We start from the raw sequence: 22,029 nt of genomic DNA, 5'->3' as shown, positions 1-22,029 counted from the left end.
GACCTTTATATCAAACAGTACTTGAAGTCCAACTGGTTTGTCTCCATGCTCTCGAGTTTTCCATTACCCGAAAGCGTGTCATGAATATTTTAAAGCACCAGTGTTTTTAATGACTTTTACTTGCTCACCTTTTGCTTGGGCAAGCGTGATCGACTGCAGTGCGCAGCCGGTTCGCATTTCACTTAACTGGGACATAATGCGTGTGTATCATTTCTTTAGTCCGTCAGGCATTCGGTGATAGCAGTTCGACCCCATGCATCCTTTAACGAACTGTCAAGGGGATTGACGTATGCCTTCTTCTTGGCATATTTATTTTCGTGACTCTGTGTGCGACGACTGGTCTACTTGTTATCGCATTCGCACATCGCTAAGCATAGATAAGCACACGCCACTTGGATGTGCGCTGGACAGGACCGAAGGATAGTATGAAAATATAAGACGGCTGCTTAATGTCAAAGAGTCAAGGCCAGCTGGTCAATGACAATGCAGACTTTTGTATTCGACAAACCATTGACTTTTACTCGTTAAAAGAATACTGCATTGGATTTCGAGAACAGCAAGCTTGTAAAGCAGGATTCAGCGTACTTTGCAGTGCACGTTTTTCTAGGGGAAATAATTGCTCTTGTCACTCGAAATAAATGCCATTGGTCTAGTAATAACTTTCGCTTGTGGTGCCTGGTTACATGTTGCGCTCTGTTCCACCAATGTCGATTTATGAGCACGCAAATTGTACCGGAAGGCTGTAAACAGACATTGTCGGGTGAGCGCTGATTTTACTGTTGGTTGTTAGAGTGTCACAGCTGTTGACTGTTTTTCCTTTAGACTTTTGTTAGTATTTCATGAAGGTTTAGGGCGAATATAGTTTGTACAATTAAGCATACTGAATGATAATCGTTAGAAGAAGAGGTAGACTCAACATCTAGCAATCTGTCCGGTACTTAATGTTGTATTATAATTTCCATTACTCAAAAGCAACAAAAGATTTAGTTTCTTGCGACTGCTTACGGTTGAAGTTTGCCTGAGCATGTCACGTGACGTCACGCCGCCCGATCTGCGCATGCGCAAGACACGCAGCCGCCTGGTGGTTGTGCAGGCAGTGAGGCGTAAGATGCTTCAAGAGGTCGACGATATATTGCCGATATCAATTGGATCTTACCATTCCCAGTTGCATAGTCGCACTCTGTTCCGCTCCAACGACGCCGAATCTATCGGTCACGTGACTATGGCGCGTAATCTCCGACGTCAAGTTATGGCCGTCTCCGAAAAGCATTCGTTCGTTGAACATTCAAATGTTGTGCACAGCCACGGAAAGATTCCCAGAGGACGTGACGCTGTCCCGGACAAACCCCCGCAAAACATTGGGCCAGCAGTCGAGTTAAAAGGCGACAGTCCTCGATACAGAAGCGCTGTGAAGCTTGTCTTCTCGCCCGGTGACCCTCGAGGCAACCCGAAAACAGGGTCAAATGTTAACGGTCCATCACCACCCCTTCAATCAATTAGTCTCGACCTAAAAACCGCCGCTTCGGATCGCTTACAATCTGACCTAAATAACAACAGCAGGATTTTGTATCCAAACCCAAACGCTTCGGCCAACAGCAATCCAAAATTCTCTGTAAAACCGGGCGACCCCAAGGAGGATTTGGCTCATACCGCCAGGCGTCCAATCGTCGTACGAGTGGTTCTTCCAAAGGCAGGTCACCATCATGCATCTGCCTTGCGGAGTGCGCAAACTCAGCAACAACATATACAGGAAACTAACACACCGTCACAGACATACAAGCCGGCCACGCAACTCGTATCATCACTGACCAAATCATCAAACGTAAACACGGCACCGCGTATTGCCTACCAGCAGCCCGTGGTTCATTTTACCAGCCCGCGTCAACGTACCGGGCAACAGTTCTTAGCTATGGAGGAACAGGTGAAGAAAGAAGAGGCGAAAAAGAAAGTCGCGCGAGACTGTATTTTAAGGAAACTTAGGGGCGTGTCACCGGTTGCGGGTGGTCACGCCCACAGGGAGCACAGCCGCCACGAGTATGCAAAGTTCGAGCCAAACATACATTCACCACCGGCCGAGAAAGTTTCTGCCGAGTCTGTGGAATTTAACACAGCAAAATGTGAAAGTGGAAAGCTCGCCAGCACAGAGCAACCAGTAAATGAAAAGCTCAGCACTGATGTTCCGCCCGTTATTCCGAAAGTCAAACACGTTGCTGCTGATGTCACAGGTGGTGACGTCATAAAAAGTGCCACTTTTGTTGCATCGAGCATGAAACCTGCGGAACAAAGACACGGACAGCAAACGCGAAACCAAGTCGTACCTCCAAAAAATGTACAACCCACACCAGACCTTGTTTACACATCCCCGCACGTGGTGTCGCCAGAGAGCCAACGGGACGTGGGCGGCGGAAAGGCGTCAGAGAAAGGTTCGAGCACAGGCCCCGGACGTGCCATTATGCGTGGCGAAGAGAGAAGCAGTTGTGTATCTGTAATGGCAAGCACCGACGTGGATGTAATGACTAACTGCTCAAATATGCTGACCGAGGACATAGGTTCATACCAGTGCAGGTTCACTGGCGATGCCATGGATCTTCGCAAAGTACTGAGGATACCTTCCCGCGAAGACGGCGAGTTTGATGAGACCGTCACAGACTTTTTCAATGGTCCTGGACAAAGGGTTGCTTTGCAGCAAGATGTTACCGATTTTGCACAAGAGCCCTCGGCAACCGAAGAAGTACTTATTAAGAGAACAGGTCCTACAGACAAATCAAAAGACGCTGCGGACTGCGCTGCAATAGACAAAACGGTAACTCAACCACCCAACATTGATTTAAATATCGCACCGGGAAACGACCTTTCTTCAGAAGCAGCAAAATGCTGCGAAAACGAAACAAATACCTCTGAATCAGTTGCCTTCTCTAGTAAAGTGAACACATGCAGTAGCGGCGACGAGAACTCCAGTCAGGTGAGTGTGTTTGTTCAAATGGGAATTCCACAGCTTTTTGTTGTATTAAGCCCGGTGAGCTTTTAATATATGTTTGCCTACGTTGTTTGGTGTACTCAAGTGCACGTTATCGAAAGAGCGTTTGTGGCTTTTTGGTTAGCGTACAATGGGCGACGCTACTGATGTTTGTTGGAAAGCTTGTTTAGCCTTTCTACTCAACTATACGAAAGCCTCGAGTCTGCAAACCGTTTGTTCTTTATATTTGCAAGGTCTTACGATGCTAAAGGACGCCATATTTCACAACACAAGCCAATAGAACAAAACATTTGATGAAATCGTGGTAGAGGCTTCTTAATTCTATTATGTATTACCGCGAACGTTGTCCTTGCGGGGACGAGTTATGGAATCTTTGCATATCAGTTATGAATGCACGTGATCGGTCGTACAATGTTGAGGCAATGAATTGTTAACAATCACTTGAGGAAATGGTTTTAATGACCCGTAAACAACCTCATACACTTGCTACATATGAGATTATTGTTTATATCCTCGCTGCTATGTTGTAACGGTTAGGGCGGTGGAGAGTGTATGCGGTTCTTGTTTATACTCCCCGGCGTGACGTACGAGTGAGCTTGTTCAGGCACTGCTCCATGCGATATGACCATAGGTACAGCTTATGGCGTCATATACATTGCCTCTGTTTACTGAAAACACGGTATACTGTCACAAACGCAATTTGCAACGCGTCTGTTGGTCGATATGGCGTGGGTGTTGTTGGAAAATTACCGACGGTGCGCTGCCTTTACAACTGACATCTGTAGTGGTTCGGTTTTTCTAGGTATAAGGCCATAGCGCACTCCTAAATGGCCAGGCTTACTGCCCACACAATAAATGCTGTATCTCCTTCAGCAAACCACCGACTGTTAATTTCAGCGTCCCTTGAGTGATTGTTGTGACCCACCGTTTCACATTTTATCACCTGTTAACCGCAAGCAATATGTCACGTTACCAAGATGTGTGCCGTGTCCCAAAAAAAACACCACACCAGTGAAAATTTACAGTTAACTGTGTTGCAATTTAGGTCCTTCAATATTAATATTCTTTGCTGCAAAATTAGCAATGGCTATCACACGACATAATCAAGGTGTATAAACCTGACTTACGAAATATGTTCAATAAAACATAAGTTTAAGTTCAATTGACAAGTGGTACATGTTGCCTTGATTGCATCAACATTTGAAACACTGAAACATAATACCGTGGTTTGCGAAAATCTCGTTATGTTGAAACATTGATAGGTGTCTGTTTAGTTTTGGAGTTTATTCAATAAAATCATATTGTTTGGGTGGTTGTGTCAAACATATACGTACACAGTACAGCAGTGTTTCCCTATCGGTGATAAGTGACGGCATTCCAGGAGGTACGCGAGCACCTTTCCGTAATTTGAGGATCTAGTTTGAGTTAAAAAATCCGTAAGTGATCTCAAAAAGTTTGTTACTTCATCCCCTAGGCTACTTTATAACACTCAACTAGGTGGTACGCGTCAAAACTGTTTTACCTCCAAGTGGTACGCAACCACATAAAGGTTGGGTATCACTGCAGTACAGCAGAGTACAGTATATTTGTCATTAAATTTGTGTTGATACTTGTCCACAATATTCTTCTATGTACGTAACCAAGCACTTTTATGAGTGTGTCTTAATTTTGATACTATACGAGCCTGTTTGCCAACTTTGCCACAGTAAACGTAAAATTTGTTTGTTTACTACCTATAACTGGCCCGGATGCGGACTGTGGTTTAAAATAGATTCATTAGCTTTAAATATATTTCCCACCATCGTTAAAAGGTGCCAAATCTGAATATAGTAGCTTCACACACCCTTCGTTCTTCGCTAAGATCACACAAAAGCCAAACAGCTAATCAATACGTGATGAATATCCGTATCGGCTGTAAAAGATTGTTAGATACCTATTTTAGACCCCTAAAACATAGCTTTGGTTCACCAAAAAAGAAAAACAAATGGTTCTCCATTAATGGCGCAATGCGTAGGTCGTAAATGCTCAGGTTTATTCGATGCGACTGTTTCAATAGGATTGCTCTTCTTTGTCAGTGACGCCATTGTTGGTCCACATTTTCTTTCAGTCTGGAACCGAAATCCAATCTATTTGCATCCGAAAGTTTGTTTGTTTCGGTTCACTAGACACGTGACAACAGTCATTCCTGTCACTTGGTTTCGTAAAGAAGTGTTTTTTCGTTGTTTTGTTTTCAATGTCGGCCCAGCGTGGGTTTTCGATTCGATTCGACTTGTTTGTTTGTGATGTTGCAGTGCACTTTCCGCGAACTCGTGTTCGTAGACACGGTCATTTGTTATTTTGACAAAAGCCCTTTCTACGACCCAGTTATTCACTGACTCGATTGTCGCGGTTAAACATCTGCTCGCCGACCTTGGGTTCATTTCATGCATACATTTTTCAACACGATATGAAATACACCAGCGTTTCATCTGTAAGTTTGTTTCGTACTCTTACCGATAAGTTTAGCGTTGAAAGTAGGTTTTTTTTCTGTATCATATTAAATTTGTCGACATTAGGGCAGTCAAAAGACCGCCGCAAAAATTTTGGGTTTCACATTAGAAAGGATGATGGTTGCTTTTCTTCCTGTTCTCGTATAAAATAAAACTGCACTTTCGCAACCAGTGGCAGATGTTTGATGCAAAACATGCAGTGTCGAAATTGTCCTTTTTATTGCGGGCACCGTATTTTGCCTATTTAATTGACAGCAGGTTAATCGAGCACATCTGCCGGTCACTGAGAGGTGATTACAAATACCCAAACGTATGGGTTTGAAATTTATTTATGTGCGGTCTATGGAAAGAAACCCCGCTAATCCTTCGGGATTCGGATGGCCGTTGTTTTTTAGCATACTTTTCGCTTTAACAATTTTAGCGGCTTGTGTATATTTTAACGTTTGTTGACAGATGTGGAAATGCGATTAGCGTCATTTAATTACTCTCCAGTGGTGTTGGTTGTCGCTAAATATATCATGCTCGGTGTAAAATGTCAACGTGAGCATTACCCGAAGCGCAATATACAAACAGCGTAAAAAAACGGCAAAATTAGAATCGAATAAGCGAGTTACTATCTTGAGTTGTCTTGAGACAAGTCGTTTCTTTAAATATCACCGTGTCTGTTTTTTTTGGGTTTTTAGCAACAAAGCTTTTTAGTCTTGCAAAAAAACTCTAACGTGGTCTTTCGAACTTGTCCCAAAAATAGAGGCCAGACATTTTTGCATTCATTCTGCTCCGCTAGATCCAGAGCACTGCAGATCGATGCGAGAGTTCTTTTCGCCTGCTTACTCAAAAAGCGCCAACATTTTGGTCTTTTGCGGAGGATAAATTATTCATTATCGCTGTAGATTTATACACTCTCTGCCACGAGCGCACAACAGACTGCAGGTAATTCACTTGTATTTAAGTATTAAGTCGGTTTAAATATGGATTTTATGACGCCGATGTTGTCTTACCGTCGACAGGTTCCCGCCCTATTAATGTGACGAATTTTTGGAAGCCGTGTATATACTTTAGATTCTTTTTCTTTCAAGGTGTGACGGTTTTTTGTTTTGTGCCTTTGTCACTGTAGAGGTTTTGTATGTTTTTATTGTAAGAAGATAATAATGATTAAAACAAGAAATCCTTGCAATAAATGTTGAGAAAAATTTAATAAATGGAGCGATTTTGACAAAAATTGTTACTTTTTTAATGTAGGGATGAAACGGTAACGCATTTTTTGCAATTTTGATAAATCCGGGCGCTTCCAAATCCAACAATAATTCAAAGCATTTGGTGCAAATAAAAGCAGATGCTAAAGGTTGTTGTTACAATTTCAACGTTGTAGTTTTGTTACCTATGGTTGTCTGCTAATATAGGCACACGAGGCTTTGGCTGCTTTAAATATCTTAGTCAAACCAACCATTAAACACGGTAAGTTGAAACAGAGTGCGACTACTCATATATTGTATTTATGTCTTGTAACGTTACTGTCGTCTCATACCGTCTTCATGTATGCGATACGTATGTGAGGTTATCTGGTGTAGCAACGCGAGTCATACCGACAAAGTATCACGCACTTTCCAAAACACGACCCGCAGTTTTACTGTGTTTGGGCCTTCTGCGAATACGTTAAGTTTTATAGACGTTGTATCGTGGAAATAGTAACGGAAGTCCGTATTTGAGGTCACTCACAGGTTGAGGACTTAGGTTTGTCTGCATTTGAAATTGTGCTCAGGTGTTTATGTGTTTCACAGTTCAGCAAAATGCGTATGGTCTGTGCTAAAAAACAACATTGATGCGTGAAGCAAAATCAAACAAACGACCTTACAATGAGGGATCACAATGCAATGATCCTTTGTGTGGGGAGAGAATAATTTCATAGCTTGTCTACTTCTTGAGGGTATGTTAATTTATACATGAAATTTTTTTTGTTTTCTCCTACACGTGAAATTAGGTGTCAGAACGCAGTTTTATTGACAAATTTGACTTGTAAATATTCGCCCTCAAAAGCACTCAGGATGAGACATCGTTGAGCTGTTGCACGATTCTTAAATTTACCGCGGCTTTTATCCGTTAATGTCCGTGCGTGTAAACGTTAGGCCCTGTTCGATGAACGCTCCTTCCAAGACCCTCAACATGCAGCGCATACGTATAAGGGTAAATAATGTAGGAAGCGTTGTAAGGCTTCTGTGAACATATGTGACTCTTGTATACATGTACGTCATTTGCTAGAGTTCTACGATGTCAATAGCTGGTTTTCCAACATCGCCTGGGTTTTAGTCTAAGTAGGCGTCTGTAGTTTGCGGAGGTGTAGTGAGCGTAAGTCTATCAAGACAGGTTAAAAAAGCGGTTAAAGTTCACAGGTATAATAGTCTTGATGTGCATCAGCAGCGATAAGCAAGGATGAGTTTCGTGCATCTCGAAATTTCATTTAACACAGTTTCTGTTTGACCTTCACCAAATAAAAATGTAAAGGGAGTTTTGTATTTCGACAGTTTGCAAGTCGATATCGGCATATACAGTGTCACGCTACGTGTTTACTACATAATGACGTTTGTTTTGCAAGCCTGCCTCATTAGCGTAGCACAGGTGTTGCACCACGCGCGCGTCGAGTCAATCAACTCTCTGTGACGTCACAACCAGTCCGGAAACGAACTAACTCACCTACGCGTTTGAAAGCGGTGACACGTCAAATACGCGCGCCAGCGACGCGACGCTATCTTCGATGCCTTTTCATAAATCCTGACGCTTGCAGAGCGTTCTGACCGTCACAGTTTCCTCAAACTCTCGCGACTGCTTTCAAGTGAAGGAAGATGCACGCGCAGGAACCGTTTCACAGACTGCATTCAATTTGGCTGTTACCATTCACATCAAATGATACGATTGCGAATGTGTTGTTTATAAGCGCTTCGCAACGAGAAAGCCATTACTTTATGCGAGGTGTTATGCGAGAGAGATGTTCAATTGCAAGTCTTTAAGGAGCTAAACGCACCTTTTTGTGTTATTGATACTAAAAAATAATATAACTGTGGAAGCATAGATGAACTGTGGCAAGTTTGGTAAATTCAATCGCTTTTAAATTAAACATGTCACTGATCATTCGAATTCTCTCGAGTTTTCGTATTCGCTATAAAAGTCCAGTGATCAGTGTCTACAGCCGTCAAAAATAAACTGTCCGTCCTCCCTTGAATGTTTTCATGCACTAGCTATAATGTATTGTGATGATATCATGCGGCTATCAGTTAACTTCACGACGAACACTTGATATTTCGATTTGAGCGATCTCGTCTGCAAAGGTCATCCGTATACTTACGCACTTGTGACGTTAAACGCATATGCGCTTTAAGCAGCTTTGGTGTGCGGTCAGATTTTATAGGCGGCTGTTTGTCGTGTAAAGTTCAGATGGCCTTTGTCTCTATCAATATACTAAATCGTGATCATGGAATACATGGAATTACCAGTACTTTTGTCAGTATGGACGTTTATTACCGATAGAAAAAACGATAGACGGAGGCCTGCGGCTAACTGATAGGCGTTGTCGGCAATAATAAACGAGCTTTCCTTTAAACCGGTGGGACAACCTTTAAAGCTGAGACCAAAGCCAGCGCGCAGCAGCTTAAACGACCGCTGTTCAGGATGCGACTGCAACCCTTGTCAGACCGAAATCCCTCAGCGGACAATAGAACTGCGATCGAAATCAGTTACTTGCTTTGGATAATTACAGGAACGCGTTTCCCAGCAGGGGCACTCGTCAGGTGAAGAAGGTTGCGACTTTCAGGTATTGCCGATCTCGTTATTTTACTGCTGACAGAAGCCTGGCAGTGCTTGGGACAATTGCAGTAATTGGATTTGTTCAAAAATACTCGGAAGTCCAATTAACGCTTGTCTGTCAGGTTTAGTTCTTTGCAGCAGTGCGAGCATTACAGTAAGCCTTATTTGAAGGCTGAAATGAAGAGATTCTCCTTTGGTTTCTTAGGTTGTTGCTTCGCCCCTAGCGTGTGGCATATGTTATTTAAATAGGCAAGCCTTGTTAAATATCAGGCGTGGCGGTCAGTTAAAACTTTCTCGATAGTGGGCGTGTCGCGGGTGTGGCCCGCACTTTAAGCGCAATAAACAAATTACAATCCGTGCTTCATTCGCCTACAGCATCGTCGCTACTGATAGGAAAAGTGCATATAGTTAAAGTTGTATTCGCATCGTCAAAATGAGACTGTCAGTTCTGGAAAGTGTTGATAACAAGGAGTTTATCGAGAACTTGGATCTCCAATGCATCGAGGTAAGATACAAGCTTGTGAAATCAAATTATCTATTTCTGTTGTTGGTTTGACAAACTGATGGTGTACATCTTGCTAACAGTTGTCATGACCTTCGTATCAAGAGAATCCTATTGACTACTCTTCCATTTGTTATGAACAAGATTTTTCTGTCGGTATGGTCCCGTGTGTAAGACAAAAACCATTTCGGGTTTTTGTTTTGCATATATACTACTGTTTTGTAAGTCTTTCAACGTTGAAGACATAATGTACATTGTTGGTTTGCTGAGGCGTTAAGCTATGCCCTCGTGGCATCACTTCGGTTTGTTGTTCAAAATCGTCACCGAAAGTGACACACATGTAGTTGAATCGAACCAGGATGCTGCATCAAACGTAATACCAATAGATCAACTTATTTTCAGTGTTTTCCAAAAAAATGGGTTGAAAATAAGTTGCTACGACCTTGAAACGAACAATGGCGCATCGCGCGACCACTGCGTGAGTCGAACGCGTTCAATGCGAGCCCCAAGTCGTGTTCGCAACTGCACGTCTCTGTGATAAATTAGAACACCGCAGACCGGGCATTGTTGTTGCTAGCAGCGCCATCAGCGGATTGGGGATTGAACGGTGAATTAATCACTCCCGATTAGCCGTGATATTGTTTTTCCAAGCGGGCGGTTTTCACTTATTGTAATCGCCGCGTTTGAATGGCTGACGTTTTTTATTGTTTTTTGTCCCTATTGTAGCGTGTGCGATATTTTCGTGTACTGCCTACACAATGCATAAACTTGTCAGGCGAATGCCACGGTTCTATGAACTCTACCTATTTGTTGTGTTCGTCAAAGTTCCCAAAGAAATAGGTTGAATACCTTCAATATAAATATGTAAAACGTTTATACGGATTGCCTACAATGCTCTCCCCTTAAAATAATACGGAGGGTTTCCGAACGGCACAAAATATGCAATTATTGACATCTGAAAAAACATCAGGTAGCTAAGTATTGCCAGGGATGTGTTCTCTGACTGCCGCCAATGCAAGTTTCAGCGAAACGGAAAACATTCAACCGTCCTGCACCGCGTCACTTTCGCGACGTTATTTCGTTGTCCTGTTTCCTGGTTCCGCGAAACTGCTTAATCATCACCGCAGGTTTAGATCAAACAAGCACAGCTTGAGTTTGAGCTATTTGTATGGACTCTTGGAAAATGACTTTGAATCCCACTTTTTTAATGTTGTTTGAATTGTTGTGTGAGGAATTGGTGAAATTTTATGACAAACCAGACAACCAAATGATGGACGAAGGGAAAATGTGATTCCTCTATGAATCTTTGTGACTATTTCAAACACATTTGTGACAAAAAAGTAACGATTTCTATGGATTGTATGCTCTAATTGCTGGGTCTTTTTCTATCCATTGCTACTTTTGTCCGACTTGCTTCTGATCTCCTGTAACCGCTATATTGTTTTCCAAATATTAAGATACCAAGCTATCCAGTAGGTTTTTAGCTAACACAGTTTTCCTTGGAACATGTTTACTAAGTTTACTTTTGTTTACAGCTTCCGGGTAGCATTACGGGATCACCAGTGATCGAGAAAACAACGAAACAACGCGAGGATTCGAGCGCCAAAATCCCGCGGTTTTACTTCCCCTGCGGCCAACCAAAATCCTCAGGTAGGCTACATTTAAATTAATATTGAAAATTTACGCTTAATGTGTGCCACGAAGCATACTAATTTCTCACAAACCTGTGTCAGTCTCCATGAATAATCTTGTGATAAATACAGACATTGATTGCAAGAACATTGCCCGCAATCGATCTCATGCATCTACGTGAAATCAATAATTTGCTTTGTCGGTTATGCACCAGGGCAGTCACTTTAATTGCACATGCCAGACTGCTCTGTATCCTGGTGGAATGAATGTAACCTTAAAAACTTTACATGTACGAGTTGATGCACTGCATAACAATAATCGTGATCTTTAATCTTTCCAAATGCGCACCGTAAACAACGCATTTTTGTATAATTCATTGCTGATGCTGCCAGGTATATTTATCACTGTAAGACGACTCTTCTGGCAATGGTAGTTGTAAGTTTTACGTTTCGGTTGCTATGCAACAGCCTTTAAAACAGCGTGGTAAATTGGGCACATTTCGTTACATCCGGATGAGGGCTACTGCATAGCAACCGTAAAAGTTGAACCTTACAACTATGAATGCCAGAAGAACCATCTTGCAGTAAACGATTATGTATGTTCGCGATTGAAGACTTTCATGTTTGCCTTTAATTTGCCCAAGTTTTGTGTCCGTGTGATTGGCTGATACTCCTCATGAACTGTACAAGCAATGGTAACTTATCACCGTAATCATTACAGATGAGATTAAAGGAACACTCACCAAGATTTCCGAGGCGTTTGCAAAGGCCGGAAAAGAAAGGTTGGAACGCATCGAGCTGGGACCCGTCGCTCAGGTAAATCCCCCACAATCCGTGACGTCATATAAATACAACACCTAACAAATAAACTTGTAACAACGCAGGCGTGTGGCTACAGCGAGTATTGGAAGGCTGCCATGTTCAAGGCCGCTGCCAAGGGAGACGCCGAGACCGTATCCAAGAGTGACGTCATCTCCATGTGGAGCAGGTACATGACGTCACACCGTTGTGCTTTAAAGTTTTCAAAGCATTTGTGTAGTTTACTAGTATGGTCGTGTAGACGGCGTATTATTGTGCGACATGGTATAGTGTATGGATACGTCGAGCTGACAGTGCATTCGAGTTCACGCTGTATTGCAATAACCTTTAATGAAAAACGTAAATCTATCCAAGCTTGTGATTCCCCTCAATGCAAATAAGTCGCAATAATACGAATATTGCGATGCAATTATCCTCAGCTCGGATTTAGCTTTAAGGAAACTTCAATAATTTGCAGGGTGGCAAAATCCAATCATGACGACGCATCCCGTTTTGTGAAGATGTTGGCCAAGACGGGCAACAATTACCTCGAATTCGACGACTTCCTCTGTTTGATGCAGGTGATGCTCGTTGCCATGTGTCGCCTTTTTTGACTATTCTCAAACAATAAGCGCATTGTCTTGCCATATATTGTATTGACATTCGTTAATTCTTGCTTGAACTTTGTTCTCACAGGACATTGTGGAATGCCACCCAGGGTTGACGTTCCTCAGAGAAGCACCAGAGTTTCATACACGTTACATGAACACTGTGAGTCTATATCCTTTGTAACAATGTACCAAGGCTTGGGATACTGCTCTGTTACCGAAAGTGACGCATTCACGCGTATATTCTAAGTAACGTGTGCAAATTGGTTGCTGATGCCTACAAAATCTATAGACAAGATTGCATTATCCGTTGAGGTTACGTAACTAAAGCATTGATAATAAAAAAGCACATTAATATGATAAAAAAATACCAGCCTACACGTAAGCTATTAAAAATTACGTTCTAAAGATCTAAATTGAAAATTTCCCCTTTTGCTAATAATGACAAATAACGTTTTTCTCGTCCCAAAAATATGCCTTTGACGTTTTATTATACAGGCAATATTTATTTACTATGCATAGGTAGTGACTTTTTTTGTCTTATTCAAAGGTAATTGCACGAATTTTCTACGTCGTCAATCGTTCTTGGTCGGGACAAATCACTGTGACTGAAATGCGACGTAGCAACTTTCTTGAGGTGAGATTAAAGGCAAGACGGATAAACATAAACCTTCTTGACCCTCTGTGGTTATACTGTATCGTGCAAATCAACGAAGCGCTCGAAGCGATTTAGATTAGACGTGTGTGCTGGTGTGCGTGTTTAAAGGAACAACGGTTTAAAAAGTTTTTTTTTGCGACTTTTCAGTTGCTCAAAACCAAGGGATTGCTGAGATAAAAAACGAAATTTGTCATAAAAGATGTTGCAAAATCTGCAAGGCTTTAAGATACCGATGAACTTTACCCCGAAACCACAATTAAACTAGAAACCAGTCACGCATTAAAGCGATCTTCGAGTCACCCTGCCGTGCTTATATAACCCGACCCACTTTTTAGATCCTCGCCAGCCTCGAAGAAGAGGAAGACATCAACGCGGTGACAGATTACTTCTCCTACGAACACTTCTACGTGGTTTACTGCAAGTTCTGGGAGCTCGACACCGACCACGATCTCGTCATCGATAAACTGGACCTCACCCGACACGCCAACGGTGGTGGGTATTCCCCTAGTGTGGTACTTTTTGGTCGCTGCGCAAGTTTTTGGGACGGAAGTAGTAGACGAACCTTTTTGTGTGTTTTGGACAGGCATGCGAGTGACGTGTTATATGCTGGCCAAAAGCAAAAAAAAAGATGTTTCGAGTTAGTTGGTGTCCGCGTCGTTGACAAGCTGTTTCAAAAAAAAATGCTAAACAAACACCGATCCAACCCTAAGGACATTGAAATTGCTTTTTGCAACTTTTGTATTTGTACATACAATGCACGTATTGTGCTGGTACCGGTTTACGCGATTCACCCAATATCGCTACATTGCCACACCAACTTATGCCATGTTGCCATGCCTCGCTGCAGCAAAGATTTTCTTTGTTATGATGGAGCCATAACTTTAGATCGGGGCCCAAAGAAAGGCCACTTCCTGTAAAGCTGTAAACAATACTTTGCTCACAGCTTTGTCGAGCCGTCTCATCGATCGCGTGCTCTGCGGCGCCGTCACGCGGTGGGACTCCTCTGATCATCGCGCCCGCACGATGTCGTACGTTGATTTTGTATGGTTTCTTATATCGGAAGAGGATAAAAAGTCGAATACAAGGTGTGTTTTGATATTTTTAATTTTCCTTTTACGGGTGTGTTGCGTCACGAGTCTATTGCGTCACTGCTACGTCATTGCATTCTCATGAAATATGTTTGTTGCAGCCAGGAATATTGGTTTCGTTGCATGGATGTGGACGGCGACGGCGTGATTTCTATGTACGAGATGGAATATTTCTATGAAGAGCAAATGCGGAAGTTGGAACAACTTGACATTGAACCGCTGCCATTCGAGGATTGTGTCTGTCAGGTCCGCTAATGTCCCATAACTGTAAACTATACCAACATACGTTTTTTTCATATCTAAAATATTGAAAAAAACGTTTAAAAAGACTTGCTCTTGTTGGCCCTTGGTCGAAAGTGAAAAAGTGTATTTTAATAGATGTGTATAGAGAAACCTGCTTCAAATAATCAAATAATATAATAAAAAAACTCAAAAAAAAACATGACATTGTACAGATGTTGGATATGGTGAAACCAGTCAACCGCGACCGAATCACGTTGAAGGATCTGAAAAACTGTAAGATGGCGAACGTCTTCTTTGACACATTTTTCAACGTCGAAAAGTACCTCGACCACGAACAGAAAGACCCCTTCGCCCCTCAGAAGGTTTGTGACATCATCTTATTTAGATTTTCAAGATTATCGAAAATTTCGCTTCCGGCAATCGCAGTAAAATAACTCTATCATAAATACGTCGAGATTTGGACTGCAACGCTTTGGATTATTTACAGGACGTCGACTCTCCCATGATGGAGCCGAGCGACTGGGAAAAATTTGCGGCTGACGAATACGAGGTTCTTGTGGCTGAAGAACAAGCCAACGAACAGGGATCGTTTGATATGTAAGAGAGTTCTGTAAAAGCGGATTCTTCTGCTTGTCTTGTTTCGCTTCAAGACTGAGTTAATTATGTTTTTGTATGTCAAGCATTTGTGCTTTTGAAATAACAATATGGTAGGCGAAAATAGAAGTAACAGATTCGATTATTATAAATTTTGTGCAGGGTTAATGGTATAACAAAATAATTCCGAAATTCCACTATTCGTTTCTGACAACTGTATAATAACCGTATGGCTTAGTCTTTTAATTTCATTTATGGATTGTTTATGTGGTTAGGAATTACGATGAAGAAGTGGATCCTCTAATTGAGGAGGAATTGCGCAACTTCGGGATCGGTCTCGACGCCAAGGGTGCTCAGAGATCAGGCGATGATAGCACGGACGCTATGGAACGTACTAGCTTTCTTGGCGACGCAAAACAAGGCCTCAAGACTTAGCTCGAAACCGAAGTGTTCCGATTAATGGGAATTGCTTCCGAAAACACGGGAAGACATCCGAAGTTACCCGAAGTTGCGAGTTAGGTGGATATTTCAAATCCAGTCGGAGGTGTTTGCGATGGAAAACTGCGTCTAGAAAAATCTGTCTATTGCGCTAGAATTCTTCTTTTTTTCACTTGTTTTGTTTTTTCCATGACTTATTTTTGTATTGCTGCTTTTTATTTATGCTTCGTGCTGTGGCGGTGGGCAAAATTGGGCACGTTTGGTTATTTAACAAACAGTCGCTGTTTTCCACTCAAGGTCTATCTACATCATATACTACATACTGTATAGGATAAATATGTTGGAATCAATATTCAGTATTAGAATCGATTCTATGCTCAATTCTGCTCACTTCCCATCGCCTCCATTGGTCCATCCTTCTCTACGCTTATTGCCCAATCAACTGGACTCCAATAACCCAAGCACCTATAGAAAAGGCTTCTTATCAAAAATAATTACAAGCAACCCAACTAATCAAGTGATATGGCCCTTACCACATCAGATAAATCTTTAAAGGGAATGGTTGAACCACTCACTACTAAAAAGTCGCCTTTACAAACGCTTAAGAAACCAGTTGTTTCAATATTTAAGCACTGTGCGCGTTACCTGTGAAGTTCTTGTGACGTTTTTTTCCGGTACGAAAATCCTCACAAATGGCTCATTTTCTCGGTTGCTTGGGAACCGTTTCTCGTGGCGACTGTTTTTTCGCCAATAAAACTGTGCTTCTTCTATGTTATAGCGTGTGTATTAAAATGCCTAGTTTGTTCGATGAAAGATAAGTATGCGCGTTTCATGCGAAATGTTGTTAGATATCACACAAGCCATTTTGATTGGGTTTTATTTTAATAACGACACTACAGTGAATATTTCCAAGGAAGTTAGTTCAGCAAATCCACACAATTTACACGTAAACCATCTCAGATTCAGAGAGTTACATAAAGGCATGCCAGGGTTGACTGTACAGATCTCTGCGACACCACTTTGTTTCTGCGCAAGACACACCAGTGAATCCCATTGCACAAGCGCACTTGCATTCTTTCCCGTCGTTTGTCAGTATAGCAGTTCCGTGATCGCAAGCATCCGAACATTTGTCAGGATCAAAACGCCCGAAGTATTCGGTCAACGCCCGTTCCATATTTTCCCGTTTGTCAGCTGACATAAAGACGTTCGAAATAGGAGCCAACTGTAAGTAAATGACGCTTGAGGTTCGTCTAATAAAGTTACAACGGATAATTTAGTGAATAATTAAGATTTAATACATTTGCCACAGAAAGGATAATATTTGGTGGTCAATTGTTACTTATTGTTGTTTATGCCCCTTTCCAACCTGCTTACAACGTTTTATTCCCACGCATGTTTGTCCCTGGCATTTTCAATTTAGGTTTTGAATTTCTAGGATACCGTCCAGTCTTCAACCTACCTCAAAGTCTATAACCTGTGGATAATGTTCAACTGAGGCAACCCATGCATCAAAATCGCCCTCTGCTGGTGATTGTTTATCAGAGAAACTTAACTTTCCTGCAGTTGTAATTGAGCCTCCTTTCACGATAGAAATCACACGAGATGCTGAATTTATGAAACTTCCTAGAGATCATAGATTTGTTTAAACATGACAAAGCTCAAAAAAACTTTGTCAGAGAAGGTTAATGTAAGTTCAAATAACATATTTGTTTTGAAATTTTCTCTTGAGTTTAGCTGCTAGAAAAGTTTATGATAATTAGCCTTTTAGGCCACATATAATTTTTACTTGCTGTACAAACACAGGCAAAAATTTTACACAACAAATACATTGGCATTTACCTCCATTTTTATGTGATAAGGAGTTTTCTAAACATTGCCTGTAGCCAACTTTTCCATCACCGGATATGTTGTTCAACTTCTTAATCTTATCCAATTTCAAGGAAATTTCAAACTCCAAGCAATTTTTTTGATCCTTCTCAGACAAGTCTATGTTTAAAAAAAAATCAACGGTCTGCATGCTCTGAGTTAGAATCATCCTTTTCAAAGCAACAACTTACGTGACTCGCTGAGTTCCGATCTGTCGTAAATAAATGTGTGTTCATATTGACCGCCAATCACTCCGCTTGAGTAGTAATGCGTACCAAAGTCAGAGATGAATTCGGCGTATTTTACGTAGTCATAATGTAAAGGTAAGGAGGCTTCGCGTTGTTTGAATACGTTGGATACTGCAAGGTCGTACCGTAGAGTTCTGTGAATAAGTATGTGATAGATATGGTAGTCATACGAACGCTGGTGTATAAATTATACCACAACAAAGGTGAGACTCATTCTGTTTGAATAAACAACAGATGATGCTTATATCACATAAGCGATATCGATTTTCTAATTAATCTGCTAGCATCAATCAGAGGCTTGTTGCTTCTCTAATACATATAACGAAACCTATATGTAAATGTAATTTCATCGACCGCTTGGCCCAAATTGGTGGCTGGTTTAAAAACTGTGATAGAGTTTCTTTTTCAGTAAAGGTCTCATCTTTATGAAAGAACGTCGAAGTTCAAACCAAACTAAACACCCGAAACTAGCATTACATTTTAGAGCCGTTACCTGAACGTAGCAATGCGAATACTGCTTTTTATCCTAAAGAACTTTGAGTCATACTTTCTGCTTTCTTCAACCATTATTCTCTGTTTCTCATCGGAGCTATAAGAAGCTTTGAGTCCCAAAGTAAAAACTTCTTCCACTGCAAAAATAAAATCGAATTTCGAAGACTAAATGGAAAATGCTTGCCATGCAGGAATCATTTTAATTGGTCCCATTTGTGCATAAAAATCCGGAATTTAGTTAATAGCTAAATTCTTCACAATTTAAAGAAAACTTTTGCAGGCCTACTTTCATGCGTGTCGCATTTAATTTAAACTCACATAGAACAGAAATACTTGTGTCGATTTTTCTGCTTATAGTTTTCTTCTCATCTTTTAAGAAGTTGTGCGCACTCTCGTGTGAGCTCGACTCAAAGCCTGTTTCAACTCCGGCCTGAAAATAGTGATTGTAAACAACGAAAACCTCAGTGGTCCAAGTTCTGCTGTATTGACAGAAGATAAATGTCGGCACAGTTTGCGTAGTACTGAAAGCAGTACATTTTAAATTCAAATATGCCTGGCAGCAACAGGAATTTCATAAACTACTCACGTTTACTAGGCCAAAAAGTCACGTTTTCTCAAATAAACGTCGAAATATTTTTAATTTTACTTTTGTCTTTGGACATTGCAAGGACAAACATTGAAAACCAAGGAATGCGCAACATGCTATTGTTTACCTCAAATTGATACTTTTGTATGTTTACTGGAAGCCGAAACCTCTTGGTGGCGTCACCTCTACCTTGCAGTAAGCATTTTCCGCTAAAACACCGGTTGTTTAGAATTCTTCCACTCGCTTTGTTTTCCAAGATATCGAATCTATGCATATACTGGTTGTCAACCTTGTATGTTGAATGCCCAGTATCGCATGCAGACTTCTATATACTACTTCTTTGACAGGAGGTTACAATGGTTGTTCAAAGCAATTTAAAAAATTAACCTGTTTGTGTTAGGGTTTTGATTCCATTTGGACAGTATTGCGGAAATGCAAACACGTCATCCTAAGTTACATATAAACGTATAAATTGCTTCGAAGAACGTTGGCACCGAGAAATACATTGAAATAAACTCTGGTGTTTGTATTTTTGAAAACAGTGAGACTTCGGGATTGTTACAGTGGAAGTAAAAGATTACTGTCAACTTTATACCTCAGCCAATCACTAAAAGCCTATACCCGATTTCTGCGGCCTCAATGCTTGGAGCTCTTTGGGGATTTTCGTTTTTGGGGCAGGGGGAATTTACAACGGTGCAGTTGAGCTCGTCCGAATTGTCATTGCAGTCTTGATCACCATTGCACAACAGAGTTGGTTTTATGCAGCTCCATCCTGCAAACACCCAGAAATGCAATCAAGGTACAACTTAACACACATCAAACAACTATTGTATAGTTAAAAAAAAGTCAGTCTGGTTGCTTGATCTGTATCAAATATTTGCGGGAGTCTGCTTTTGTGGATCATATTAAAATGCAATCTTAATCCTTGCAAACTTATTTGTTTCGTGAGTGATGTGGGTATATTTACATATAGTTTCTAGAAATGTGTTATTCACAGACCTTCGTCACACATGAAATGCGTCTTCGGACATTCGGTAGCATTCGGTTTCACATAATCTGGTTCACAACTCTTTGTATTAGTGTTCAACCCCAAACACTGCATTCCTCCAAACTTAGCCGGAGAACTCACATTTCTTATTCGACTCTTAATAAAACGTTGTGGTTAGGTTGGAACAATTTAAAGGTGAGTTAATAGACTTATCGGGTTACATCAGTGGAGGCTGGTCCTGTAAGCTATAAAGTTTGGTATACACTATTTTACTTTTTGTTGACTTTCCTGGATACGTTCCGTTGCGTACCAAAATAAATACACATCACTTGTAGTTGGGAAATCGCAACGAATATCAGTAATTGACGAAGGTGTCAGTTTGTACAGACACAAGTTCAAATTTATGACCAATTGTAACATCATTTCTTCGTTATCATTAAATATTATCAATAATGAAGTTTTGTCAATAATTTACTAAATAAAAAGTAAAACAAAATTCATAAACACGTCAAACTTTTTGTACTTTGGTAGCTATTTGATCAAGCTTAAAAGTCACTTAATTATTATACTTCAACGCATGGGGGAGTCGTACCATTGTGTTGCGACCGATTCCAGTACATTCGCCCCAAGAACTCCACGAACCCCACACGCAGTCAACAGGGCAGGGAAATTTGTTACAATCTCTGGAATCCTCGGTGCTGTCACATTCCCTTCCAGACCCTGACTTCTGTGTCGTCACAGATCTCGAACGGTGCTGCTGACCCTCGTCACATGATTTACTGCAATGCGTCCAGCCGCCCCAAGGTCCCAGCTAATTGAAAAATATTTTTTTTCTCGTTGCATATTTAAAAAAACTCATTTTCAGCAATAAAGTCACATAGTCATGCAATAATGTGTCACCATTGGCAATTGTATAATTACCAAACCTTTCCGCTATGTACAAAGAAAATATACATTTTTCATTTGATAGCTTATACTAACCTTGCAGTCCACGGATTTAGCTCCACACGCTCCGCATCTTTGCGTTACCAAAGTTGTAACTAACAGAGTCAGGAATATATTAGACATCATAGTAACACAACCTTGGTTAAAAATTGTATAAAGTAGGCATCCTTAACTCAATGATTAGCAACAACGGCTTACATCAATCAGTATTACGCGCATGTTAGAGGCGTGCACCGTTTCAGACCATTTCGACATAGCTCCATTTCTTTAGTCTATTCTTGGCACTTCAGAAAATAATGTGGTTAGTTCGCTCTGATCTTTCAAACACTACTTGCTGAGGTTCGTTATATAAAACTTTTCAGTGTAGCAAAACTAAAGTCTCGAGGTGGATCGGATAATGCGGTTCCGTTGTAAGATGAGACGCCTCTTACAAATCGGGTTGCTTCTCTCAACCGAACCACTCTCAAATACAGTCCATAAACGGACCTTTGTGTCTCAAAGTCCCAACCAAAGATTTTGAACACTGACAAATTTAGTAAATTTGTTCATAAACATAAGAAATCTTACCCGACCTATATTAAATACGGTTTATTTTTTCCTGCGAATTCAATTGTTCCGGAAGATTGGTTGAATGAAACCACACACCACTTGGGAGTTCTTTGTTTCTCGTTTCTGATCGAACATTTGAAACACCAAACGATGTGAGGTTTCTAGGCTTTTCTCCCAATACATAAATGTGATTATTGGTTATAACATAGGGTGTAGTGCTGCCGTAGCTTGTCTAAACAGAGGCCTCGAAACCTCTACAGTTGATGGATCTTTCATTAGCAAGACACGCATTAATTACTGACTAAATATGTGTTTTCATGTTGGACTCCCGCACCCATAAAAATACCACCAAATCCTATCATTTATTCCATTTACGTTACTTGCTCACTTCTGACGTTGTTTCCCGGTCACGAAAATCCTTCTTTGCTGGAAAACCGTTGCTCGTGACGTCAGTTTTGGGAGTCCGCGAGTTAATTACGGTCACACACGTGTGAAAGATAAGGTTACATTACTAGCGACGAATGTGCTAACGCT

The 22,029-nt window shown here is 41.1% G+C and overlaps 2 protein-coding genes across 3 annotated transcripts; one reads left to right on the top strand and one right to left on the bottom strand.

Annotated features, from left to right (window-relative positions):
* Window positions 1-1,024: 1,024 nt before the first annotated feature.
* LOC145909426 (uncharacterized) lies at window positions 1,025-16,584 on the top strand. The gene is made up of 14 exons (XM_082996819.1): window positions 1,025-2,966; window positions 6,380-6,396; window positions 11,299-11,413; window positions 12,116-12,210; window positions 12,279-12,382; window positions 12,671-12,773; window positions 12,889-12,963; window positions 13,351-13,437; window positions 13,794-13,950; window positions 14,402-14,543; window positions 14,648-14,792; window positions 15,002-15,151; window positions 15,277-15,386; window positions 15,659-16,584. The coding sequence occupies exons 1-14, from the start codon at window positions 1,025-1,027 to the stop codon at window positions 15,816-15,818; spliced, it is 3,402 nt and encodes a 1,133-aa protein (XP_082852945.1). The 3' UTR covers window positions 15,819-16,584.
* A 100-nt stretch (window positions 16,585-16,684) lies between these two features.
* On the bottom strand, window positions 16,685-21,080 carry LOC145908791 (complement component C6-like). Of its 2 annotated transcripts, none has more exons than XM_082996122.1 (11): window positions 20,983-21,080; window positions 20,594-20,812; window positions 20,013-20,157; window positions 19,635-19,785; window positions 19,141-19,279; window positions 18,746-18,857; window positions 18,429-18,564; window positions 17,879-18,069; window positions 17,661-17,807; window positions 17,281-17,444; window positions 16,685-17,043 (listed from the first exon to the last, which is right to left on the bottom strand). In XM_082996122.1, the coding sequence occupies exons 1-11, from the start codon at window positions 21,070-21,072 to the stop codon at window positions 16,792-16,794; spliced, it is 1,746 nt and encodes a 581-aa protein (XP_082852248.1). In that variant the 5' UTR covers window positions 21,073-21,080; the 3' UTR covers window positions 16,685-16,791. The 2 variants fall into 2 exon arrangements, with proteins under 2 accessions (XP_082852248.1, XP_082852249.1); XM_082996123.1 differs by having other exon boundaries at window positions 18,483-18,564.
* Window positions 21,081-22,029: the final 949 nt, after the last annotated feature.

Source organism: Ascidia mentula, chromosome 7 (assembly GCF_947561715.1).
Source record: "Ascidia mentula chromosome 7, kaAscMent1.1, whole genome shotgun sequence".
NCBI classification, from domain to species: domain Eukaryota; kingdom Metazoa; phylum Chordata; class Ascidiacea; order Phlebobranchia; family Ascidiidae; genus Ascidia; species Ascidia mentula.
Note: the sequence above shows the minus strand (reverse complement) of the source record. Positions and strands in the feature narration are given on the sequence as shown.